At 63.0% G+C, this 21292-nt stretch overlaps 1 protein-coding gene across 7 annotated transcripts in view; it reads right to left on the minus strand.

Moving 5' to 3' along the window:
* SBF1 (SET binding factor 1) overlaps positions 1-14767 on the minus strand; it is an 81766-nt gene extending 66999 nt beyond the window's left edge. For all 7 annotated transcript variants that reach the window (XM_074828177.1, XM_074828178.1, XM_074828173.1 and 4 more), the window contains exon 1: positions 14615-14767. In XM_074828177.1, the coding sequence (XP_074684278.1) occupies positions 14615-14669 (55 nt within the window). In that variant the 5' untranslated portion in view covers positions 14670-14767. The remainder of the gene's footprint in view (positions 1-14614) is intronic.
* Positions 14768-21292: the final 6525 nt, after the last annotated feature.

Raw genomic sequence — 21292 nt, forward strand, 5'->3', positions numbered from 1 at the left:
CCTGAGATGTTTACTTCTCACCTTCCACTTTAGGTGGACTCACAAACACTTCATGTGCCCACGTGCTATGAAAGAAAACGGCACCTTTTATGGTAAAAGCCAGAAAACCCTGGTTGGAGGAGCCCAGGCAGCACCGACACCAGAAATCATCACTGCCCCCACACCCATCCCTTACCCTCCATCATCACTCCTCTCGCTGCTTGGCAGGACTTCACGGCTCTCAGCTGCTCGATGACTGAGCAGCCGCAGCTTTCCTCGCCACTTCCTACTGCATCCTTAGCTGGGAACAGATTTCTTTAAGCAAATGATTCAGAGGTCCAAAGCCCCTTATAGTTTCATGAAACACTTGTCTCATGACTTTACCCAACAACAAGCCCAAAGCGTCTGAATTTCTAAAGAAACGGTACTTGCAGTGCCGTCTATTCATTCTAGCATGCTGAGACCGTGTCAGATGACAGATCGTATTTATTCTCCTTGGCCTGATGCCACCTGGGATTTTTCATGTCCAGAAGAAAGGGCCAAGATATGCCCACAGATATGCCCACAGATACACGGATGCTTACGAAGGGCCTTTATGAAAAATTAGCTGCTTTTTTCTGGGGCAAAACCTTCTCTGAAAAGGCCAAGACCATAACGAAGTGGAGGTTATGACACTCATCCTGGGGAGGTCTGACTTCTGTATGGATTAGGTATGACCTGGGTAACCTCACTGTTAGACCCTCCAGCACACCTCTGAGCAAGGCAGGCGACAGCTGTGCACCCCTGAAGTGCCGTTTTACAACACTCGGTCCATTCTTGCCAAAAAAAGCTGTTCTCTAGGGTTTATTTTTATTTGTTCTCTAACAGATCTGGTGCAGCCTTCCTCTCCTTCAAGTTCTGGAGGAGCCAGCGTCAGCCAGACTATTCTGCACCCACCTCTGAACAGACGAGTAAAAAACCCCCAAACCCAGCAGTGTCATTCTATAGTCTGCCAAGAATGGGAAAAGCAGCAGTAGTGTCATTAATAAGAACATGAAATGCCCTCTTGAGCATCCATCTCCATAATCCCGCTTCAGGAGATGGCTCTTTCAAAAGGCTAGTTGCTCCATGGCCTTGAATTCTGGCCTCGTGTTCCTCTCTTGGAGGCCTTAGTTGAGAAAGCCCCAACAATAAAGCCCAGAAGAAGGGGCAGGATTTTTCCCTACTGCCAGCACCCGCAGGCTCGGAGCTTCACCGGCCTCGAAACAGCCACCACCACCACCACGTCGGAGCAAAACCCCGCGCGGAGGCCGCGGAAGGAAGAGAGTTCCTCTGGCAGCAAGAGTTCCCACCCGCAGATCGCCGACAGTCCTGCCACTGCAAACTGCAACCGGCGCCGCAGCATCACGCCGGCTCAACCCACAGTGCCCTGGAAGCACCCACCAGCGCCGAGCTGCCCCGGGGTGGGGGGGCCCCGCAATGACCCCCCCCGGCCGGCTCTCCAAGCCCACATCTTACCTACTTCTCATGCTCTCTGCTACCCCTCAAATGTCACGTTAAACCGGGAGACTGCGGGTGGAGCCGCGGCTCCGGCAGCTGGAGCTGCTCCTTGAACAGTTCGTTCTGATGAGAACGAGCCCCGAGCAGATGGCAAACCTCGAGTTCATGCATCAGCATTTTAAAAAACGTACGAAATCCTGACAACCTCGATGGAGAGGAACTTCCGAGAGACGCAACATTTTTAAATGGTGCTTCTATAAAATGAGAGTTGTCAAGAAAACTTAAGGTCAGAAGAAGAGAACCAACGCTCCCACCTCTGCACTAACGTGATGGTAAAGTGGCCTCCGCTGCCAGGACCCAGGGCAAAACAAAACAGGGATGCAAAGGAAAGGAGGTAAGGTTAAAAGAGTAAGGATGCAGATTGTTGTGTGAAATGAACAAAGCAGCCCTCAAACAGAGCCAAAACCCAGCCCAAACAGAGAGGAAAATAAAAAGTTAAGTGAAAACATGGACCAGAGTCAAGACAGCTGAGAGAAACTTGGAGAGCCTGAAGCCAAAGACAGAAGAACAAGAAGTTTAATTTATTGAACCAGCGGCAGAAATGCCCCACAAAGAGTCACACGCTGCTGGGCCGCTAGAAAGAAAAGAATCGGGTCAGGACAGACAAGTCACGGCTTCAGGACACACAAGGGCCATTTGCGGTGCCTCTGTCCCCTCGCCTCCGGCACGGCACTCGCGGCAGGATACCGGGGCAGCGCTTTCGCTTCGCAGCACGGACACGCAGGCCAGTCCAGCACGGCCTCTGCTTTATGGAACGTTTTTGAGGAAATCCTCAGTCCGGACTTTATGCTTTCCCATCCACGGGGACGCGCTCATCCTGCTGAGCTGTCAAGGAAAGCGGCACTAGAACGGACTGGAGAATTAAAAATGCATGCAGTGACCCAAACCAGCCGGGGTTTATCCTAGAACTGAAGTAGCAAAACATGAAAGATCTCCCCTGATGCCACAGAATTGCTTTTTGTTCCCAACTAATTTTTAAATAAATAAAATGAGAAATAGAAGTGCTCCTCTGACTCACCCCCCCCAGGACAGTCCAGTAGAAGACACTGACAGACAAGCGCTGGCTGCACAACACGCACGTCAATTCTCCGATACACTCCTGAGAAACCTCAGGAAAAGAAATCCTCCTTGGCTTGCCTGTACTCAAGTCAACTTTAAGATGTCCACGGTGCACAGCAAGGGCCTGCAGCCCAGCCGGGGCTTTCAGCCGAGACAACACTTGACTCTCCTGGTCCAGCCGGGCCCCTGGCGCTTAGCCCCCCTCACCGGCTCTACGTCTGTGGGACGAGCAGCACCTGGGAGCTGCCATGGCCAGAACAGCATCGCCTGAGCCCCCAACACCAGCATTTTGGGAGAGTCTTTCCGAATCGCCCCCCTTCCCCAGCAGAGAGGAACGGCACAGATATGTGCCCAGAGGAGGAGGAGGCCAGGGAGCGAGGACACGGGTCCGAGAAGCTCCTGAGACAGCTGCTGGGAGCAGCACAAGGACTAGACCCATCACTTGGTGTGTGCTGAGCCTGACCAGACACGGGCCTGGCACACAAGCTGGACTGCCCCGGCCCCGAAAGCCAACGGCCGTGTCCCTCAAGACACACCTCGGGCCCAGCCATGAGCCGCACAGCTCTGCGGCTGCGCTCCGCAGTTCCCCTTCGCTCCCAGCTCCAAGGACGCCAACGTTTTGCTCAGTAATAAAACGAAGGCAAAGTTGATATAAGAGTGTTCCAGGTGTCAGAGGTGGAAGAAGCCTGCTGAATTGTCCTCCTCTAGCCAAGCTCCTCCAGTTGAAGAGGCACCCCCATGGCTAGGAAGGTCTCAGAGGCCAGTGACACTCAGGGAGACCCTTCTCCGGGCATGAGGCAGAGCAGACCCAGAACCCCAACGTTTCAGCCCAACCCCTTGTTGAGCGCCCAGGGCTCCATCAGACAGTGGGGCACTTAAGACGCTCAGATACTCGCAGGTGTACGTCCTCTTAGTCACCGCTTAGCCAGCTTCAATGTATTTTAATCTCCTCGCCGCGCCAGGCATACGAGCCCGCCTGAACCGAGCACCCTTCTGGAAGCGAGGGCCGGAGCCGAGCTCGACGGCGGAGGCACAGCCCCGGCACAGGGGGATTCGGCAAGGCCGAACCTCAGCCGTGTGCTGGGCCTGCTCCCCCTCCCCAGACACGGGCACTCCAGGCTGCTCTCACCCGCCCGAGAGCAGGGCTCTGCCCTCCCCCCTCAGAAAAATCCCTGATTCACTGTTATTACAGAAAACTTGATCTCATTCTGGGGCGAATCACAGCAAGAGCTGAGCAGCTCCCCAAATTATTTTTGTGCTTTAAGATACCGGCAACTCCTTTCTCTCAATTTCACATCAGCTGCAAACCTTACCAACATATGGCTCTCTCCCGGTTCATTAAGGGAGGCTATAATTAACATCTATTCCAAAACCCGCTGCAGCGGTGCCTCGCTACCCACCTCTCCCCTGCGCAGTTTTGCATAACGGGTTGTTTACACCCTCCAGCTCCCCACTAGCACAAGCCCGTTGCTGCAGCGCTCTCCCCCGCGCAGGGACAGCAGCGTCACCAGCGCCCCTCAGACGGGGAAGGGCACTGTCACCCCTCGCCTCCGAGGGGAGAGAAGCGCTGCCTGTGCCCACGGCCAGCAGCGAAGCCCAACTCCCTGTTATCACAGCCCGTAAGCTGGCTCCTCTTGATTTGAACCGCCCGATAGCTGCCCCACACTTTCCTTATCCCATTTAACATCTCAAATAGAGCTAATGAACAGGAACCATCACACGACGACCAGACGCCCAGGTTTAATCTCCAACTTGGGCCAAGCAGGCGCAGCTGAAGTGCGGATTTACCGGCCAGAGCCCGCACAGAGACTTGCTCCAGCGGAGCTGGCCTGTGCAGTGAGGCAGCCCCTTCCTTTCTCAGCCTCCCTAAGGTCACCACAGGTATTCTCAGCCACACAAATACCCAGTGCATTGCCAGACGTAGCATTTAACCTCCTTGCCTCGTTGATAACCCACAGGAGTCACTCCTGCAGATAATTACTGCATAAATCAGCCTGGCTCTCATTCTTCTCGTTAGGAGGTAAACTGGAGCACTCTATCTTTGGTATGCCACGCTTCACCACGCACGCTGCCTGACCTCCTTCCTAACTAGGTCTGCGAAGCTCCCGGTTATCTCATCCTGGAGCTCATCTCTCCCCGTTTCTAACCACCTGACTCCCCAAAGGAAGCCCTGCCGTACCGGCCCCGCTGCTGACCAAGCCCCAAGTGCCACCCAACGCCCCCCTTCCTCCCTGGCAACACATCCCGATGATGTGCGAACCCACGAGAGCCTCGGTTTTCTCATTTCTAAATACAACTCATGACGCATCCCCTCGCCGGTCCCCCTGCTGCCACTGTAGCCGCTCCACCAGAAGAAGCTGAAGCAAACAATTGTCCTCCGGCTTCGCCCCGCTCAGCGCTGAACAGAGATGTTGTGTTCGAGGGCGAGCGCGGGACAGCATCCCCCCTCTCTGCTCGGCAGCAGCTGCGCCACCACGGCCCTTCAGGGTGACCCCCAGCCACGCCGGAGGGGTGACCGGCCCTGGGGTTCAAGCTCCTCTCGCTCACCTCGGGGAGGTGCGATTCCAGGGTCGCCACTGGAAGGACACGGCTGAAAACCTGCCAGATGGAGATGACCAGCACCGACTGCCGCTGCCATGCTACGTGCCTCGAGGGGTGACAGTGGCACATTTATGCCGCAACAACTGTCGGGGTGTCACAGCCAAGGGGGTACCTGGTCCCAGCACCGTGCCATGAAAACGCCCTCCCCGTTCTCCACGCGCCCGCCAGCCCTGCATGTCACCCACTACAGGCTTTCCCAGGTCCCAGTCAACACATCTCAGTTCCCAAAACATGAGATGTCTGATGGCAGCTATCTAAACCAAAAGAAGGAATATTAGGGCAAGGTCCCTAAAACGAGGTCAGAAGTCTTTTCCCAGTCTAAAAGAGCAACTTTATCGTGGTTTTGGAGCGGAGCCGACTTGGAGGGTGCCGAGAGGACATGGGCTTGCCCCGGGCTCTGCAGGAGGGGCTCCCTTCCAGCCCATGCACCCCGGCTGGGATCCCTCAGATCCCTCAGGCTGGGGCAGGGTGAACGGCACCTGCAGAAGGACACTGGTCCTTCTGTCTGGGGTTCAGCTTTGGAAAGGGTGCGCCACCGCCGGACTGAAAAGGGCGGTTATCTGGGCCATCAGCATGTTTCAGAGACCGCTGGTTCGGGGAGGAAGATGCCGTACAGAGAGGAGGTAAGCAGCCTGACTAGCTTTCTGCTCCATTTCCTACAGCTACCCACAACACAAAAACACCTCTGATGAATAGAGACAGAGAGACTCAGTTTTTCCTCCCCAGAAAACTTCCTGCTGCATCATCTTGATCAAAAAGCATCCAGAAACTTAAAAATAATGTGCAAGACTATCCAAATCTCAGTTACAAGGCAGAGGCAGCTGCCAAATATGCAGGCTGTTCCCGGCAAAGCGACACGTGGCACTTTTGGGCCACACCATAAACAAAACCCCATTTGAATTGGTGCAAGAGAAGGGCCTTTGCTCCTGGGAGCTGAGGGGACCTCACACGCTGCTCTTCCCCACGCCCCGACTTCCACCGCCTGCCCCATCTCACCAGGAACTGCTGTCGCCTTCACCAAACCCTCCCCGCCTCATTTTTCCCAGTTGCAAAACTGAAAGGGACGAACACGCTGTGGATATGGGAAAGACGCGTTCCTAGAAGCAGGACGATCCCTGCCCGGAGGCACGTGCAGGCTCTCAAATAGCTGGTTTGACATAACAAGAGTATTTAGTGGTCAAAAGCGTTATAGCCACAGCAAGGAAAAGACAAGCAGCCCAGCCCTGGAAGGCTTCACGCCACAATCACGGCAAGAGGTGGAGAGAAAAGCTCCTCCGGCTCAGCAGCACCGCCCCAACGCTCCTCTGATCCCCCGGGCGCCTCGGGGAACCCAACCGGAGGGGTTCAACTCCCGGCACTGCAGCGGGAGCTCCCACGGCGCCCAGCTGGGCAGCCTGGGGAACCCCAGGGCATGGTTCTACCTTGGGCCAAGTCGTCTTTGTTTGTGCTTTGAGCATCCATAAAACCACAGCTGCTTTTTGAGCCTGGCATCCCAGCTCTAGAAACGGGAAAAATGAAACTTGCTCCAAACAAAGTCTTTGGATTCCTATTCAAACTGAGATAAATATGAGCTCAAGTGAGAGAAACGAAAAAGAAATTTGCAAAATCCTCACTGGCAGTAAACAAAATATTACTAACAGTTAAAGAATCTGGTTACAACATATGTTTTAGACTGATGTTTCCTCCTCACGTTCACCCACTTTCCTGAAACCGTGACACAGGTGTGATGCAGCCACGCGAACGCCAGCCGCCCTCTCGGCGACGGCCACAACAGCAGGAGCTTCTGGCCACGAAATCCAGCCGGCCACGGGACAGACTCCTCACAAAGCGGGAGGAACGACCAGACCAGAGCATTAAACCATTCCTGCCAATTTATTCCGCACGGCTGCTGCTCCAGCGCCACAACGACTCATCCCACGCTGACACCAAACACATTGATTCCCCCATGAAAAAGGAGGATCACGCAAGATGGGGTAGAGAGAATTTTCCACCTTGTCTTAGGCAACGTCACAGGTTTACAATGCGCGGAGGTGAGCCCGTGGAAAGCTTTACACCGAGATGCTTCTTGTGCCAGATTTAGACCGTTTCAAAGCATCATCCCACTCAGCGACCTTTGGGAAACAGAGCTGCCAACCACACGAGACAGCCACAGGGCCTCCAGCTGCCCCGGCACCGCCACAAGAGGCTGCCAGTGCACGTCAACCGAACCAAGCTCCAGCAGCCACAGGAAACAGCCACGGAAAGAGGTACCAGGAAAGAGGTACCGGGTAAGGAGAAGTGGTGGCGGGGAGAGACCAGGCGCCCGAGCGGGGCCCGACGCCAGCGAGCACACCACAGGCACGGGCACAGCTCAAGAGGGGTTCAGAATCAGCGAGGGGATCGCCCGGCAGCACCACACAGGCACTGGTGTGGCCCTGACAGGCCGTGGCTCTGCTGCCGGGCCAGCGGAGTGTTCACACCCAGGCACCACCAGCGTCACGCTGCCGGCCCAACAGCGATCTCACCCCTGCGCTCGGCACTGGAGAGGCCGCCCCTCAATGAGTGGGTTCAGTTTTGGGCTCCTCACTCCAAAAAGGACATTGAATGACTCGAGCGTGTCCAGAGAAGGGCAACGGAGCTGGTGCAGGGTCTGGAGCACAGGTGTGATGGGGAGCGGCTGAGGGAACTGGGGGGGTTTAGTGTGGAGAAGAGGAGGCTGAGGGGAGACCTCATGGCCCTCTCCAACTCCCTGAAAGGAGTTGCAGAGAGGGGGGATGAGTCTCTTGAGCCAAGGAACCAGCGGCAGGCCAAGAGGGAATGGCCTCAAGCTGCGCCAGGGCAGGGTCAGACTGGCTCTTAGGAAGGATTTCTTTGCAGAAGGGGTTGTTGGGCGTTGGAATGGGCTGCCCAGGGCAGGGGGGGAGTCCCCATCCCTGGAGGGGTTGAAGAGTCGGGTTGACCCAGCGCTGAGGGATCTGGTGGAGTTAAGAACAGTCAGGGTGAGGTTAATGCTTGGACTGGAGGATCGTCAAGGGCTTTTCCAACCGAGATGATTCTGTGACTTAGGGGGCCATGGAGAAATGGCAGCAGAGCCCATGTAGCACAAACGATGGCTTTCAGGGCCTGCCGTCTCATGAATCTTATGGCGGCTGCAGGATTAATCTCTCCTGATGTACAAAAGCACCTCAAGGAAACTGGAGGTCACTGATAAAAGACAGCGGGGCTAAACCCACCACCCCATCCATCAGCGCTGGCCAAAGGAAGAGCTAATCCCAGGTCACTGCCATGCACCTGACTCCCTGGTTTCTGGTCCGCAGCACACGGGGCTTCTCCTCCTGGGCAAAAGTTCAAAGAGAACGAAACAAGTATAAATCAAGCATCTGGGGATCAGAGGAGCTGCAGTTCCCAGACCGACCAGTGTGGCCGGGATGCGGTGGCGTGGGGGCTGGCAGCTGCCAGGAGTAGGGTGATCCCCTTCGACAGGCATCCACAGCCATGGCTGCGACAGCTCCTCCTCCCTCCCTGCAGCCAGGTGACCCGACAGGCGATGGGCAGCCCTGCACATGTACAGAGATTACATCCTCTCTTGCCGAGATCCTCTCTGCAAATATTTATACAGCAAACAGCGCTTGCTGTTAGCAACCACTGGAGGCATTTCAACGTATGGTTTTTTTTTTTTTTTGCTAGATGTGTGCATTACAAGAATCTGGGCTGACTCAAACCGATGAGTCACTTGGCCAGGTCCACGCACGACGGAGCGAAGCGTGTTTTTACTGCCAGTTAGAAATGCCTCCCACCAGTGAGAGCTGCATGGACATCTTGCAGCCGCAGAGAGACTGGCACTCTCAGGCTGAAAATCGACTCAAAACACAGGTGGGACAGGAGCAGGATGAGCTGGGAGAGCTCTCCTCTGCCCAGCGGGTTTACTTCAGCTCCTCTGGCTTTCAGCTTCAGCTCCTCGCTGCAGGCACCGGCTCCGGCAGCACAGAAAAGCCCAAGAGGCAGAGGAGCTGCGAGCACAGGACGCGCCTGCGCCCGCATTCCTCAGAGCATCCGCACGGGCCCTGCGCCGCCAGAAGCTGCGTCAGAAGACTTCACGGAAAGAGACAGCACCAAGCACGGAGGCAGTTTCCTCTCAACATCCACTTTACCTCCCACAGAAGCTCAAAAACCAGAATTAACACGTCCAAACCCCAGCCCCGACCGCGGGGGCGGCGAGGCTGCTCTGAAGTAGCTATGTGCCCGTACGGCAGGAGCACGCGGAAGGTGGCACGACGCTGCAGTCTGCCCAACCACACAGAAAGACGGGAACTGCTGCATCCTCCCCAGCTCTGCCGAGGCCCCTGAGCAGCCTCGCCATCCTCCACACTCGCCCCTGCCCTCCTGCAGAAAGCCAGCACCCCTCACAGCACCCTCCCAGGCCTCGGGAACCAGCAGCCATCTCATTTTTGGATCAGACAGCAGCAGGCACTGCAGGGGGTCCATGTCTACCACACTGCTAGGCCTGTGCCCCTCCACCGGGGCAATGAACCCCCCGGGGTCAGGCGGGGGTGCAGCAAGCAGGGGGACACGCCAGCAGGGACACGGGGGCTGCTGTCCCCTCGGGGAGTGATGTCGCACGGCCTCACCATCACTGCGGGCCTCTGACACCACAACCTGAGCTTCGAGCAAACTTCACAATCCACCAGGGAAAACCCGAGCTGATCCTGAGCCGGGGCCTCTGCTCCCATCACCCAGGAGAGAGGTTTTCCCTCCTCCCCATTGTGTTTCACCTGGGGGGGGAGGCCTCAGAGGTTTGGCCAGAACCTGCAGCACCCAGCACACGCCAGGGCTGGGGGGGGGCTGGGCAGCTGCAAACCCAGACCCAGCCAGAAACAGCAGCAGATCCTCAATGGCTTATTCAGAAATGCACGTATTCTAAATCCCCCTATTTTTTTTGTTTGTTTGTTTTCTAATTCCCCACAGGGAAGAGGCTGTGCCTCATTCAGTGCTCCGTATAGAAAACTCTAAGATAAGCCCTTCATCCGTGCTAAACGTGTTTTGAAATTAAGCCGATCTGGACGCTCAGGCAGGCCACGGGGGATACAGAGAAAAACCTCTCGGATCCTGAGGGAAAAAGCAGCCAGAAGTCCTGGCTTTGCAAAGGAGTCATTTGTCTGCATCAACGGTAAGAGCCAAGAGACTTAAAAACATCCATTTACAGAGAATAATGTGAGCAATCACGGCACAATATGACAAACACTCAGATATGAAAAGACCCATTTCCCGCTGCCGGGCGCGTTTGGCTCCGTGCGATTACCCGCAGGCGCGGAGCGCGCGGCCCCGCTCCCCAACCCGCGCACGGCCACGGGAGCTGGCGCGGAGCACGGCCACAGCCAACCCGGACACACGGATGGCAGGGTCAGGCAGCTGGAGCTCTTCCCACTGTGTGTGCTGCCTCCCTGGACGCAGCCCCGCGGCTCAGCACAGCGGAGCGGGGCTCCCAAAACCGGAGGAAAAGCAGCCAGCTGCCGGCCCAGCACAGGGTCATGCCGGCCAGCCGCAGGACCTCGCGCTGTACCCCAAAGACATCGGTTTCACACCCAGACAACACGTTTCTTGAAAGAGTTAACGGTCATTTTCCTCATCCTTCCAGACGAGCACAACGCCAGCAGAGACGCTGCTTCCAGTGGCCACCGTGACTCTGCGTCACGAGCGTGTGCGCCGGGGCGGACCGGGCCCTTCGGGAAGGTAACGCGCCGCAGCGGGAGCAGATGCCAACTGCGAACCCCGGCAAACCCTGCGGTGTGCTGGCCTCCACCGCGGCACCCAGAGCCTCCACCCAGCCCCACAACGGCTCTGCCAAACCCCACTTCAGCCCTCAAGCTCGTCTCTCTCGCTTTCGGTTTTGTTCCCATAAAACTGCGCTGAGCTACAGTAACACCTTGTGAGGAGAGGCTGAGAGAGTTGGGGGGTTCAGCTGGAGAAGAGAAGGCTCCGGGGAGACCTTAGAGCGGCCTCCCAGGACTGAAAGGGGCTACAGGAAAGGGGGGAGGGACTCGTCATCAGGGGGGAGGGATAGGACGAGGGGGAACGGGTTTAAACTGACAGAGGGGAGATTTAGATGAGATCTAAGGGAGAAATTGTTCCCTGTGAGGGGGGTGAGGCCCTGGCACAGGTTGCCCAGAGAAGCTGTGGCTGCCCCCTCCCTGGAAGGGTTCAAGGTCAGGTTGGACGGGGCTTTGGGCAACCTGGGCTAGTGGAATGTGTCCCTGCTCGGGGCAGGGGGTGGCACTGGATGGGCTTTAACATCCCTTCAACCCAAACCATGCTGTGATTCTACCTCTGGAGATGATGCAGAGCTACCTCAGGTCCCCCCACCCCGGCAGAGCTTCCCCTTTCCCTGTCCCCAACCTCAAACCCCTCTCTGCCTGACCACGAATCCTACTGGCACATGAACTCCTCCGCAGCCACACGCAAACATGTCTCTGCCCAGTGCCCCCATCCAGGCCACGGGCAGAGCAGAGCCCCCTCCCTGCCTGTGCCAAGGGGCCCATCCAGCCCAGCCGAGCCCCCCCAGCTGCTGTGCAGGTCCCCCCCAGCCCTGGTTTGTTTACAGGGGGCAGGGAGGTGCCAGCACAGCACGGCAGAGCTGCGACAGCAGCCCAGGCTACGGCAAGACCAACCCAACCTGTAAAGCAATTAGTCACTGGCAGATGAGAGCGGCGTGCCCTTCCTCCAAACATTATCTAAGCTCCCTGCAGGGAGGGGGAACACGGAGCAGGACAGTAGGTGGGGAGCCAGCACTGCTGCACTGATACCCAAAATCAAATAACCGTATCAATCTTTGCATCCTTAGTGGACGGATCCTGGGGAGGGCTCGGCACATCACTTGGACAGACGCCTGGCTTCAAACTGCCCAGCGCACAGCTCAGGAGAGCCCTTGGGCACCCACAAACCAGGACGGGAAAGGGCTCTGCTCTAGCTGTCGCCAGCCCGAAGAGGCATCGACGCAGTGCTGGCCAGGGGACACCCCGACCCCTGGGTACCTCACCCCGGCGAGGCCGCGTGGTGATCTCGGCAGCAGGGAGGCTCGGGCTGTGCAGCAGAAGGTCCCCGCGGCATCCCGGCCACATCTCCTGCCCACCTCACACCTCTGCTGCGCTCGAGGAAGACAGCTGCACATCTGCCGACCCGGACAAACCACCCCTGTGGGCCCCCCGGCAGTGCCCAGGTCTCCATCCTCAGTCCCGGGGAGCCAGCAGCCCCGCAGACCTCGAGCAGCTCTGCCCAGGCAAAACACAGCCTGAGAAGGTCTGAAACTCTCCCCCACACCACTAATCAGAACAGGACTACAGTCTGAGAGCGGAGCTAATAACCCCCTCCCTACGTCTCCTGGTTCAAGGGTCTCAGACCCAAGACCAGCGGCTGAGCTCAGGTGGGTTCAGGGTAGACACAGACACGTTTTTACTGGGACAGCCACCGCCGGACAAGCGCCGCGGCTGGTGGTGGGTTTTCAGACTCCCAAAACCCGCTACTGGCTTTCGAGTCAAGGCTGGATGTTTTGCTGAGGCCTGTACTAGCCCCAAACACAAGCACGTTCAGCTCTGTTCTCTGGCCTGTACGCTACAGATGAGTTTTAAAATTTAAAAAGTGAGCGTATAAGTCAGAGAAATGCAACTCATTAACTGCGAGCTCCTTCCTCTTCAATGCCCCACTGCAATTAACCACTTCACCTCACAGCACTGTCCGTCTTCCCCAAACAAGTCTCAGGTGACTCTGGGAAGACGCGTGGCATTTATCATTCCCTTCTAAAACTCAGCTTTCCGAGCCCCAAAACAAGGAGCACAAGACTGCAGCACTCCGCAAGCCGCACCGCAGCCGGGCAGGCACTAACCGCCACCGCCCGCCACCGCTTTCAGGCTGCGAATATCCGCTGCAGCTCGACGAGGGAGGCCAAGGCGAGCGCGAGGGCGCAGACAGAAGTTCTCAGAGGCCCCGGGGACGGCCCTCAGAAGCGAGGTGAAGACGGTACAGCCGTCAAGCATCGCCCCGGCCCTCCACTCGCTCCCGGAGAGGCCGCAGCATCCGCTGCTGGGGGGGACAGCCACCTCCCGCAGGCAGAGTCCGACCCCAAGGCACCACGGGGGGAGAGCAACTCCTGCCCGCTGCGATGCTACGGGATGCTGGGACAGCATGGGAAGACGCCTGCAATAATAATAATAACAACAACAACAACAACAAAACACCCCAGCACGCGATCAGCCACTACTTAAAAAATCCTCAACACTCCGATCCAGGCCACCTGCCCGCCCGGGAAGCAGAGGGACGGAGGATAGGTGACGGGTGCTGGGTCTGCACTCGGCGCTCGCGGCCGTACGACGGCCCCAACGACCCGCCGTAAGACTCAAAGCCCCGTCTAAACGGGCGCTGCGTGGAAACAGATTCCCCCTCCTCAGCTCCGAGCACACACTGAAAACATTCCCAGCCAACGGCCTCCTCTTCCGTGAACATGCAGCTCGGGGAAAAGATGCTCTCGGTGTGCGTTCTGCAAAAAAGTCCTTATTTTAGGTAAACTTAAGCTCATTCATAACGCTGGTAAAGCTCATTTTTACCAAAGAGCAGTTGGGCGCCCAAAGGCAGAAGAAAGCACGATGGAAAAAGCCCCCAAAACCCCAATAAATAAACCCCCGTGACCAAGACAACCCGCCCCAGCACCTGAAGACAAGCACAGACGTGGGCCGAGGACAGACGGATGAGGTTTTTAACCAAACCCGGGGGTCGGGAGCTCCAAGGCAGCGGCGTGAGCCCAAACGCACCGGCCAGGGCCCCACGTCCCCGCCCGAGGGAGCTGTGGGCTGCTCGGGGCAGGGGGGAGCGGGGATCGCAGAGCAGAAACCCCCCACCGCAAACCAACGCCAGCCGCTGCTTCCGGAGCGGTGATGGCTCAATGATGGCTGGGAAGGGGGGGGGGGGGCAGCCCCTAAAATTACCGAAACTGTAATTTGGCAGAGCTACGCACAAACGTTTCTGGCTGCCGGTGAAGAACGCCGGGGACGGGGCAGCTGGAGCTGCGCAGACCCAGCGCCGGGGCTTCTCCCCCCGGGCCCGCTGTGAGGAGCTTCACGGCGCGGGGGCAGTAACCAGCCCGGGGGAAAGGGCCTGGGCCCTGCCCGCGGCCCCTCACGGCGCAGCCCCGCCGGTTGAGGGCCCCCGCCGGCCGCTCCCCGGTCCCGGCCGGGCCCCCCGCCCCCGGTCCCGCCCGCCGGCCCAGCCGGGCGCCCGCCACGTCGCGCGGGCGCGGCCCCATCCCCGGCCCAGGCCCGCACCCCCGGCCGCCGCGGTCCCGCGTGGGCCCGCTGCCCCTCCCCGCCCCTCACATCCCCCCTCAGCCGCGGCGCCGCCCGCGCCCCTCCCCCGCGGCGGGTGACAGCGGTCGCGCCCCGCCGGCCCCGCGCCGCCCCCCGCCGCCGCTCACCGCGCTTGCCGGGGTCGTAGCCCACCAGGACGAAGTAGTCGGCCAGGCGGGCCATGGCGGGGGCGGCGGCCGCTGCGCCGCGCTCACAGCCCCGCCGCCGCCGCCGCACTCCCCGCCCGCCCGCGCCTCCCGCCGACCGCCGCCATCTTGGCCCCCCTCGCGCGGCCGGCCCGGGCCCGTCCGCACTGCGCATGCGCCGCCGCCGCCGCGGGGGGCGGGACCCCGCAGCCCATTGGGCGCGCCGGGAGGGGCGGCGCGGGGCCACAGAGAGGCGGGGTCATGTAGGGGCGGGGCCAAGACGCGAGGGGCGGGGCCAAGACACGGGTGTTCCCCGCGGCGGGGGGGCGGCCACGGGTGTGCGGGGACACGCGTGTGGGGGGACCCCGAGTGTGCACGGACACGTGTGTAAAGGGAACCCAGAGTGTGCACGGACACGCGTGTGCACGGACCCAGAGTGTGCGGGGACATGTGTGTGGATGGGTCAACTGAGCGTGCACAGACCGAAACACGTGTGGAGGGACCCCTGGGTGTGCACAGACACGCGTGTGTGGGGACCCCCGAGTGTGCATGGACACGCATGTGTGGGGGGATCCCCGGTGTGTACAGACACCGTGTGGACGGGCCAACTGAGTGTGCACAGACCCCCCCCGGGTGTGCACGGACCAACACGCATGTGCACAGCCAGGGGTGTGCAGGGACCCCCGGTGTGCACGGACATGCGTGTAAAGGGACACCCAGTGTGCGCAGACTGACACATATGTGTGGGGCCCGACTGAGTGTGCACAGACATGCATGTGCACGGGCCGACTGAGTGTGCACAGACCCCTCGGGTGTGCAGGGACACCTGGGTGTGCACAGACTGACACGCGTGTGCACAACCAGGCATGTGTGGGGACCCCCGGGTGTGCAGACACGCATACAAAGGGACCCCCAGTGTACATAGACACGCTTGTGCAGGGGCTGACCGAGTGTGAACGGACCAACACGCGTGTGCAGGGACCCCCAGTGTGCACAGACACGCGTGTGCACAGGCATGTGCGGGGACCCCCGCGTGTTCAGGGACACGCGTGTGCAGGGACCACCCGCGTGTGCACACCCCCCCAGTGTGCACAGTCCCCATACATACAGACCCACGGGTGTGCACCCCCCACAGTGTGCATGCACCCCCCGTTTTGCACAGACCCCCGGGAAGGACGGGACCCCCCAGGGCCCCGGGAGATTCGGGATCTGTGGGGCGCGGTGACCCCGTCCCCTGCACCCGCCCGGGCGGTGCCAGGACACACCTGGGGGGGCTGTGCCGCCCCTCGCCCCCGGGGACGGTGGGAGGACGCGGTGCCGAGTCCACGCCGGCGCGGCCGGGGCCAGGATCGGGCCTTCGGGCAGCCCGTGCCGGTGCCTACCGGGGCGCTGAGGCCATCCCGGCCGTCCCTGGTCCCAGGCAGCTCCCACCGACACCCCGGTCCCTCCGCCGCCGCCCGGCACACCGGGGGGACGCGGCTGGCCAGAGATGCCGGTGGCCGGTGGCCCGGCACAGCCCCGGAGCGCCGGCCGCAGCAGCAGCCCCCACTGACAGCGTGGCCACCCCGGCCCGGCCCGTGGCCACCGTGCCCTGGAGCCGCCACCATGTGCTAGGGCGCGTGGCCGGGGGTCCCGGGCCAGGCCCCGCCGACCGGCGGCGAGCGGGGCTGGCGGGCACAGGCCGCGGCACGGCGGGGGATGATTCATCGGAGAAAATCCCCGTTCCCACTCCCACGCGGGAGCGGGACGTGGGGTGCGTGCGGGATGGGGGGGCAGCTGGGCACCGCCCGGCCTGGGCCGCTGAGCCGGGCCCCGGCACGGCCCGGCTGGGCCAAACCCGCGGGCAGCAGCCGCCCCCCGCCCCCCGGCAGACGGTATCCCCCCCCTCCCCGGTGCCCCTGGGTGCGCGGGGTGTGGGGCACGGCCAGGCCCAGCAGCCCCCCACGGAGCGGGGTCCCCCCGCACCCCCTCGCGGGCGATGCCATCCCGCACGCCCCTTGCACCGCCCCGGTGTCGCCGGCCGCCGCGTGCCGGGACACGAGCGGCTCCGTGCCGCCGGCACCGGGCTGGACGCCCCCTCCCCACCCCGGGAACCCCCCCGGGGTCCCCCCGGAGCCCCGCTGCCAGGACCGGCACCGCGCCCCAGCACCACCACCGCCGCTCCCCGCTTTTATGCCAAGCGCTGCCACGTGCGGGGCGGTGGGTGGGGGCCCCCTCCCCCAGGGTAGATCGGGATGAACCCCGGTTTATGTTGGGGGGCCCCTGGGCACGGCGGGAGGGGCTGTGTGCCCTCAGCTGCGGCATCGCCCCCCCCGCCCCCGCTGGGCCAGCGCCCGCTCCCGGGCAGCACCGTGCCGCGGCGCAGCCCCCGCCGCAGGACAGACCCACGGTCCCACGGCACCGGGTACCTCCGGGGACACCGGTCCCACGGCGCTGGGGCAGCGGGTGCCCGGTGGCAGCGGGCCGCAGGCGTCCTCGTGCCCGTGCCCAGCCCTCGGCCTCTTTCCAGGGTTTGCGCTGGGGTTGTTGCGGCTCCGCCGTGCCGGGGGGTGCGTCCCCAATGGGGTGTCCCCGCGTCCCCGTGTCCCCGCGTCCCCGTGTCCTCACACCCCATGCACAGGGCCGGGGGATGCGCCGAGGCAGCCGCCCCACCACCGGCAGCCGGAACGGGCAGCGAGTGACAGCGGGGACGTGGGACCGGAGCGGTGCGGGAGAACGGGAGCGGGAAATGGGGATGAGCTGCCCTGGGAGCACCCGAGGGTGGGGGGTGCGTGGGGTGCGCCGTGCCCGGTGCTGGGTGGAAGGGGTGCGTGCTGGGACCCTCCCAGGGTGCTGCGGGGGTCTGTGCACAGCCCCGGCTTCCTGTCTGCGGTGTCCCCCCGGCACGGCCACAACCTCTGGGGTGGGTGACAGGGGACCAAGGTCCCCATCCCTGTGGCAGAGGGTCCCCAGGCTGCATCCCTTCCCGGGGGTCCGGGTCCCAGCGCTGCCCCCCCCGGGGAACGGCAGAGCCGGGAGTGGGTGCAGGCGGAGGGACGGACCCTGGGCACAGCCCCCGGCCCCGACAGTCTGCCCCCGCGTCCCCCATCCCACGCGCCGTGGGACCCCCCAGCGCCGGCCCCGCACCCCTCGGCCGGGTCCCGTCTCACCGACGGCAAGTGCCCTCGTCTGCTGTCCCCGGGGCCGGGCCCTTCCGTGGGACACTGGAGACCCTGGGGACACTGGGGACACTGGGGATGTGGGAGTGCTGGGGATGCTGGGGACACTGGAGATGCTGAGGATGCTGAGGACACTGGGGCACTGGGGATGCTGGGGACACTGGAGATGCTGAGGATGCTGGGGACACTGAGGATGCTGGGGACACTGGGAGCACTGGAGGTGCTGGGGATGCTGGGGACATTGAGGACACTGGGAACACTGGAGGTGCTGGGGACACTGGGGACGCTCCCAGTGTTTACAGGGCCACAGCAAAGCGCCCAGCGCCCTCAGTTCATCCCCAGCGGGGGGGCTCTGCCCCGGGAGGAGCCGGGGGGGGGGGGGCTCTGCCCTGCACCCCCTTGTCAGCCTCCAGCACCCGAAACCTTCGTCTGGGTTTCAAACCCCTCGGGAAGAGCCGGGCGATGGCGGGTTCGGACGTCCCTGAGCCCCGGCTCGGCCGGTCGCACCCCGAGTGGCCGGAGGAGCTGGGGGGGCGGCGATGGGGCACCCCCCGTGCCCCCCCGGCAGCGGGGGCTGCAGGCGGAGGCACTCGGTGTGTCCCCGTGCCGGGCTGGGACAGCTCGGGAAATGCTGCGGGGACACGGCGACCCCCGGGCGCCCTCGGGGCTGGGCACCCCCCCGGCCCCATGGGGGGGGGGGGGATTGATGGGGCCGGGGGTCCCGGCCACGGCTGGTGGGCTCTGCCCGGCCTCCCCCCTCCCCCCCCCCCCCCCCCAGAGCAGGGCCGTGGGCCCTCTGGGTACACGGGGGGGGGGGGGGGGGGGGTGCGTTTTGGGTGGCAGAGCCCCCGCCCCGGTCCCTCTGTCCCAGCCGGGCGACGCGCCGGTTTCGGTGGGGGGGGTTGCTGCCGGTTGCCCCACTGGCCCGTTTCCACGTGGCTCCTCGGGAGAACCCCCCAAATTCCCAGCTCGGAGGGGGATTCCCAGTCAGTTCTCCCCAGCACCCCCCCAGCGCCCACACGGCTCCACTCCATGGGGGGGGGGCTCAGCCACCGCGCGGGGGGCTCTGCCGTGAGGGGGGAGCTCGGGTGTGGTGGGGGGGCTCAGACATGACTGGGGGGGCTCTGCCGTGACGAGGGGTGACGCCACGATGTGGGGCGAAGCAGCGCCCATGCGGGGGCCAGGAGAAGCCCTGGGTGCCCCAGGTCCTGCACCCACCGCTCCCGCACCCACCGCTCCCGCACCCACCCCTTCCGGGCCGAGTGGGTGCTCGTGGGCCGTGGCGGGGGTGCAGCCCACCCCGCTCCTCTTCCACGCACCTGCCCGCCCCCCCCACCAAAAAGCGCTTTTTTGGCGAGCGGGAGCCCGGAGCCGCTGCTCCCAGCCCCCGCCCTCCCCCGGGGCCTCAGCCAGGAGCAATTAAGCTAATTGAAGCTTCGCGATTGATTCCCACGGCTGGAAGCCAGGCGGCCTCCGGGAGAGAGGGAGCGGGCAAGGGCGGCCCAGCCCCCGCCGAGAGCCACGGCCCGGCCGGGCGGCGGCAGCTCCCGGTGCGGGTCCGGTCTCGGCGCGGTCCTGGGTGCGGCTGAGCCCGGGCACCGGTTACCGGCCGCAGCGGCAGCGGCGGGCTCCGCCGGGGTGTCTACGGGCCGGTGGCCAGCTCCAGCCCGGCCGGGCGGTGAAGCAGGACTCGGGGTCCTTCCCAGCGCCCCGGGAGCCGCGATCCCCGAGGGGCGGGGGGAGACGGTTCTGCCCCGGCAGCGGGACCCCCGGGGCTCGGCCACGCCTCTGCCGCGGGCCCGGGCAGCTGGGGGGGGTGTCCCTGCCCCTGCGCCCGCTGCTGCCCCTGTGCCTGTCCCTGCCCCTGTCCCCGCTCCCTGTCCTCCCTCTCCTGCCCCTGCTCCTCCTCTGCCCCAGGGCAGCACCCAGACCCGAGGGGTGCCGGGGGTCCCAGCCACGCCCCTGCCCCGCGCTCCCCCCCCTGCAGCGTGGGAAGGGGGGACTGCAGCGAGGGGCTGCTCCCCCCCCATAACCCACATTAAGCAAACACTAATTAGCCAGAGTAGCCAGACCCCCCCCCGCATCCCGCCCAGGCTCACGTGGGTGCCGGTGACCCGGGTTTGGCCCCGGGGTGGCCCCGGCTGACACTGCCCCGCACCGGGACCTGCTCGAGGTGCCGGGGGGTGAACCCCCGCCAGGACCCCCGGCACGGCCCGGGCTTTGCTTTGGAGCGCCGGCATCACGTCAGAGCCGTGCCGGCAGGCCGCAGGGTGACTTCCCACCGCAGCAGGGCCCGTGGGGACACCGCGGTGGCACTGAGCTCCGGGCATCGGTCGCGGGCCGTGCCGGGGTGTCCGGCCCCGCGTGCCCTCGCCCGCAGCTCCGCCGCGGGGTTTTCCTGCCGGATTTCTCCCTCTCTGGGATAATCCAGCCACAAACAAGTGGAAGGGCCCGGCGGGCCGCAGAGACTCCCCCGGGGAGACGCACGGAGGGTTTGTGCCGCTTTGGGCAGGGGCTGGACCCACAGCCCCGCTCGGGGGGGTCTGTCCCCGCCACCCCCCCCTGCCCCGTTCCCACTGCCCCGAGATCAGGTGCTGCCACAAATCCCCCCGCGCGGGCACCGGCTGTTTGAAGCCTTTGTGTCCTGATAATGCGGAAGAATCCCAGCGATGTGGAGCACGCGGAGGCCCCCGGCCCCTCCGCTGCCCCTGCCCGCCGTGGGGGGAAAAGGCAGGGAGGGGGTGCGGGCACCCCCAGCCTAGGATGCGGACCCCCAACTTGGGCACCCTGGGTGCTGGGGGCTCCCCACCCCACCCCTGGGGACACCCAGACCCTGTCCTGGAGCAAGAAGCAGGGGCGGGGGGGTCCTTACGAGGTGGGCTGGTGGGGAGCCCCCCCCCCCGCTGAGCTCTGGCTGCCCGGCTGGAGGAGCAGCACCCCGAACCCCAACGCCTGCCACCCCCCCCCCCGTGCCCCCCCCCGTTTTGGGTGAGCTGGTTCTGCCGCGGGGGAAGGCCGAGACTGGTCTGACCTCTGCGGATTTACATTCCTTAATTGTTTTAAAAGGCCCCATGTGATGTTTAAAAACATTAAACCGAAATTAGCCCTGGGAGAAGGTGCGTGCAGCCGCACGTCCCTGGCGAGTGGCTCCTGCCCTGCGCTGGCTGAAGCGCTGGGGGGGGGCCGGGTGCTGCCCCCCCAAGGGACAGGGCTGCTGGGCAGCGTGGGGCAGGAGGGACTCGCTGAACTGGGGGCACTGGCCTGTACTGGGCTGGGAGGAAGGGAGGCAGGATGAGGCTTTGGCCCTCCAGCCTGGCTTTGTCCCCCAAGTGTGGGGAGCAGTGAGCGGGGCTGGGGGGCTCTACCCCCCTGCACTCCTTGGCATGGCAGTGGGGTGCAGGGTGCAGGATGGGGGGTGTGGGGGTGCCCCTGGGGACGGGCCCCGCTCTTGGGGTGCTGCGTGGCACAATGCGGCTGCCGGGGCCTGGCCCCCACCGCGGGA

Source organism: Strix aluco, chromosome 5, assembly GCF_031877795.1.
Source record: "Strix aluco isolate bStrAlu1 chromosome 5, bStrAlu1.hap1, whole genome shotgun sequence".
In the NCBI taxonomy this organism is placed as follows: domain Eukaryota; kingdom Metazoa; phylum Chordata; class Aves; order Strigiformes; family Strigidae; genus Strix; species Strix aluco.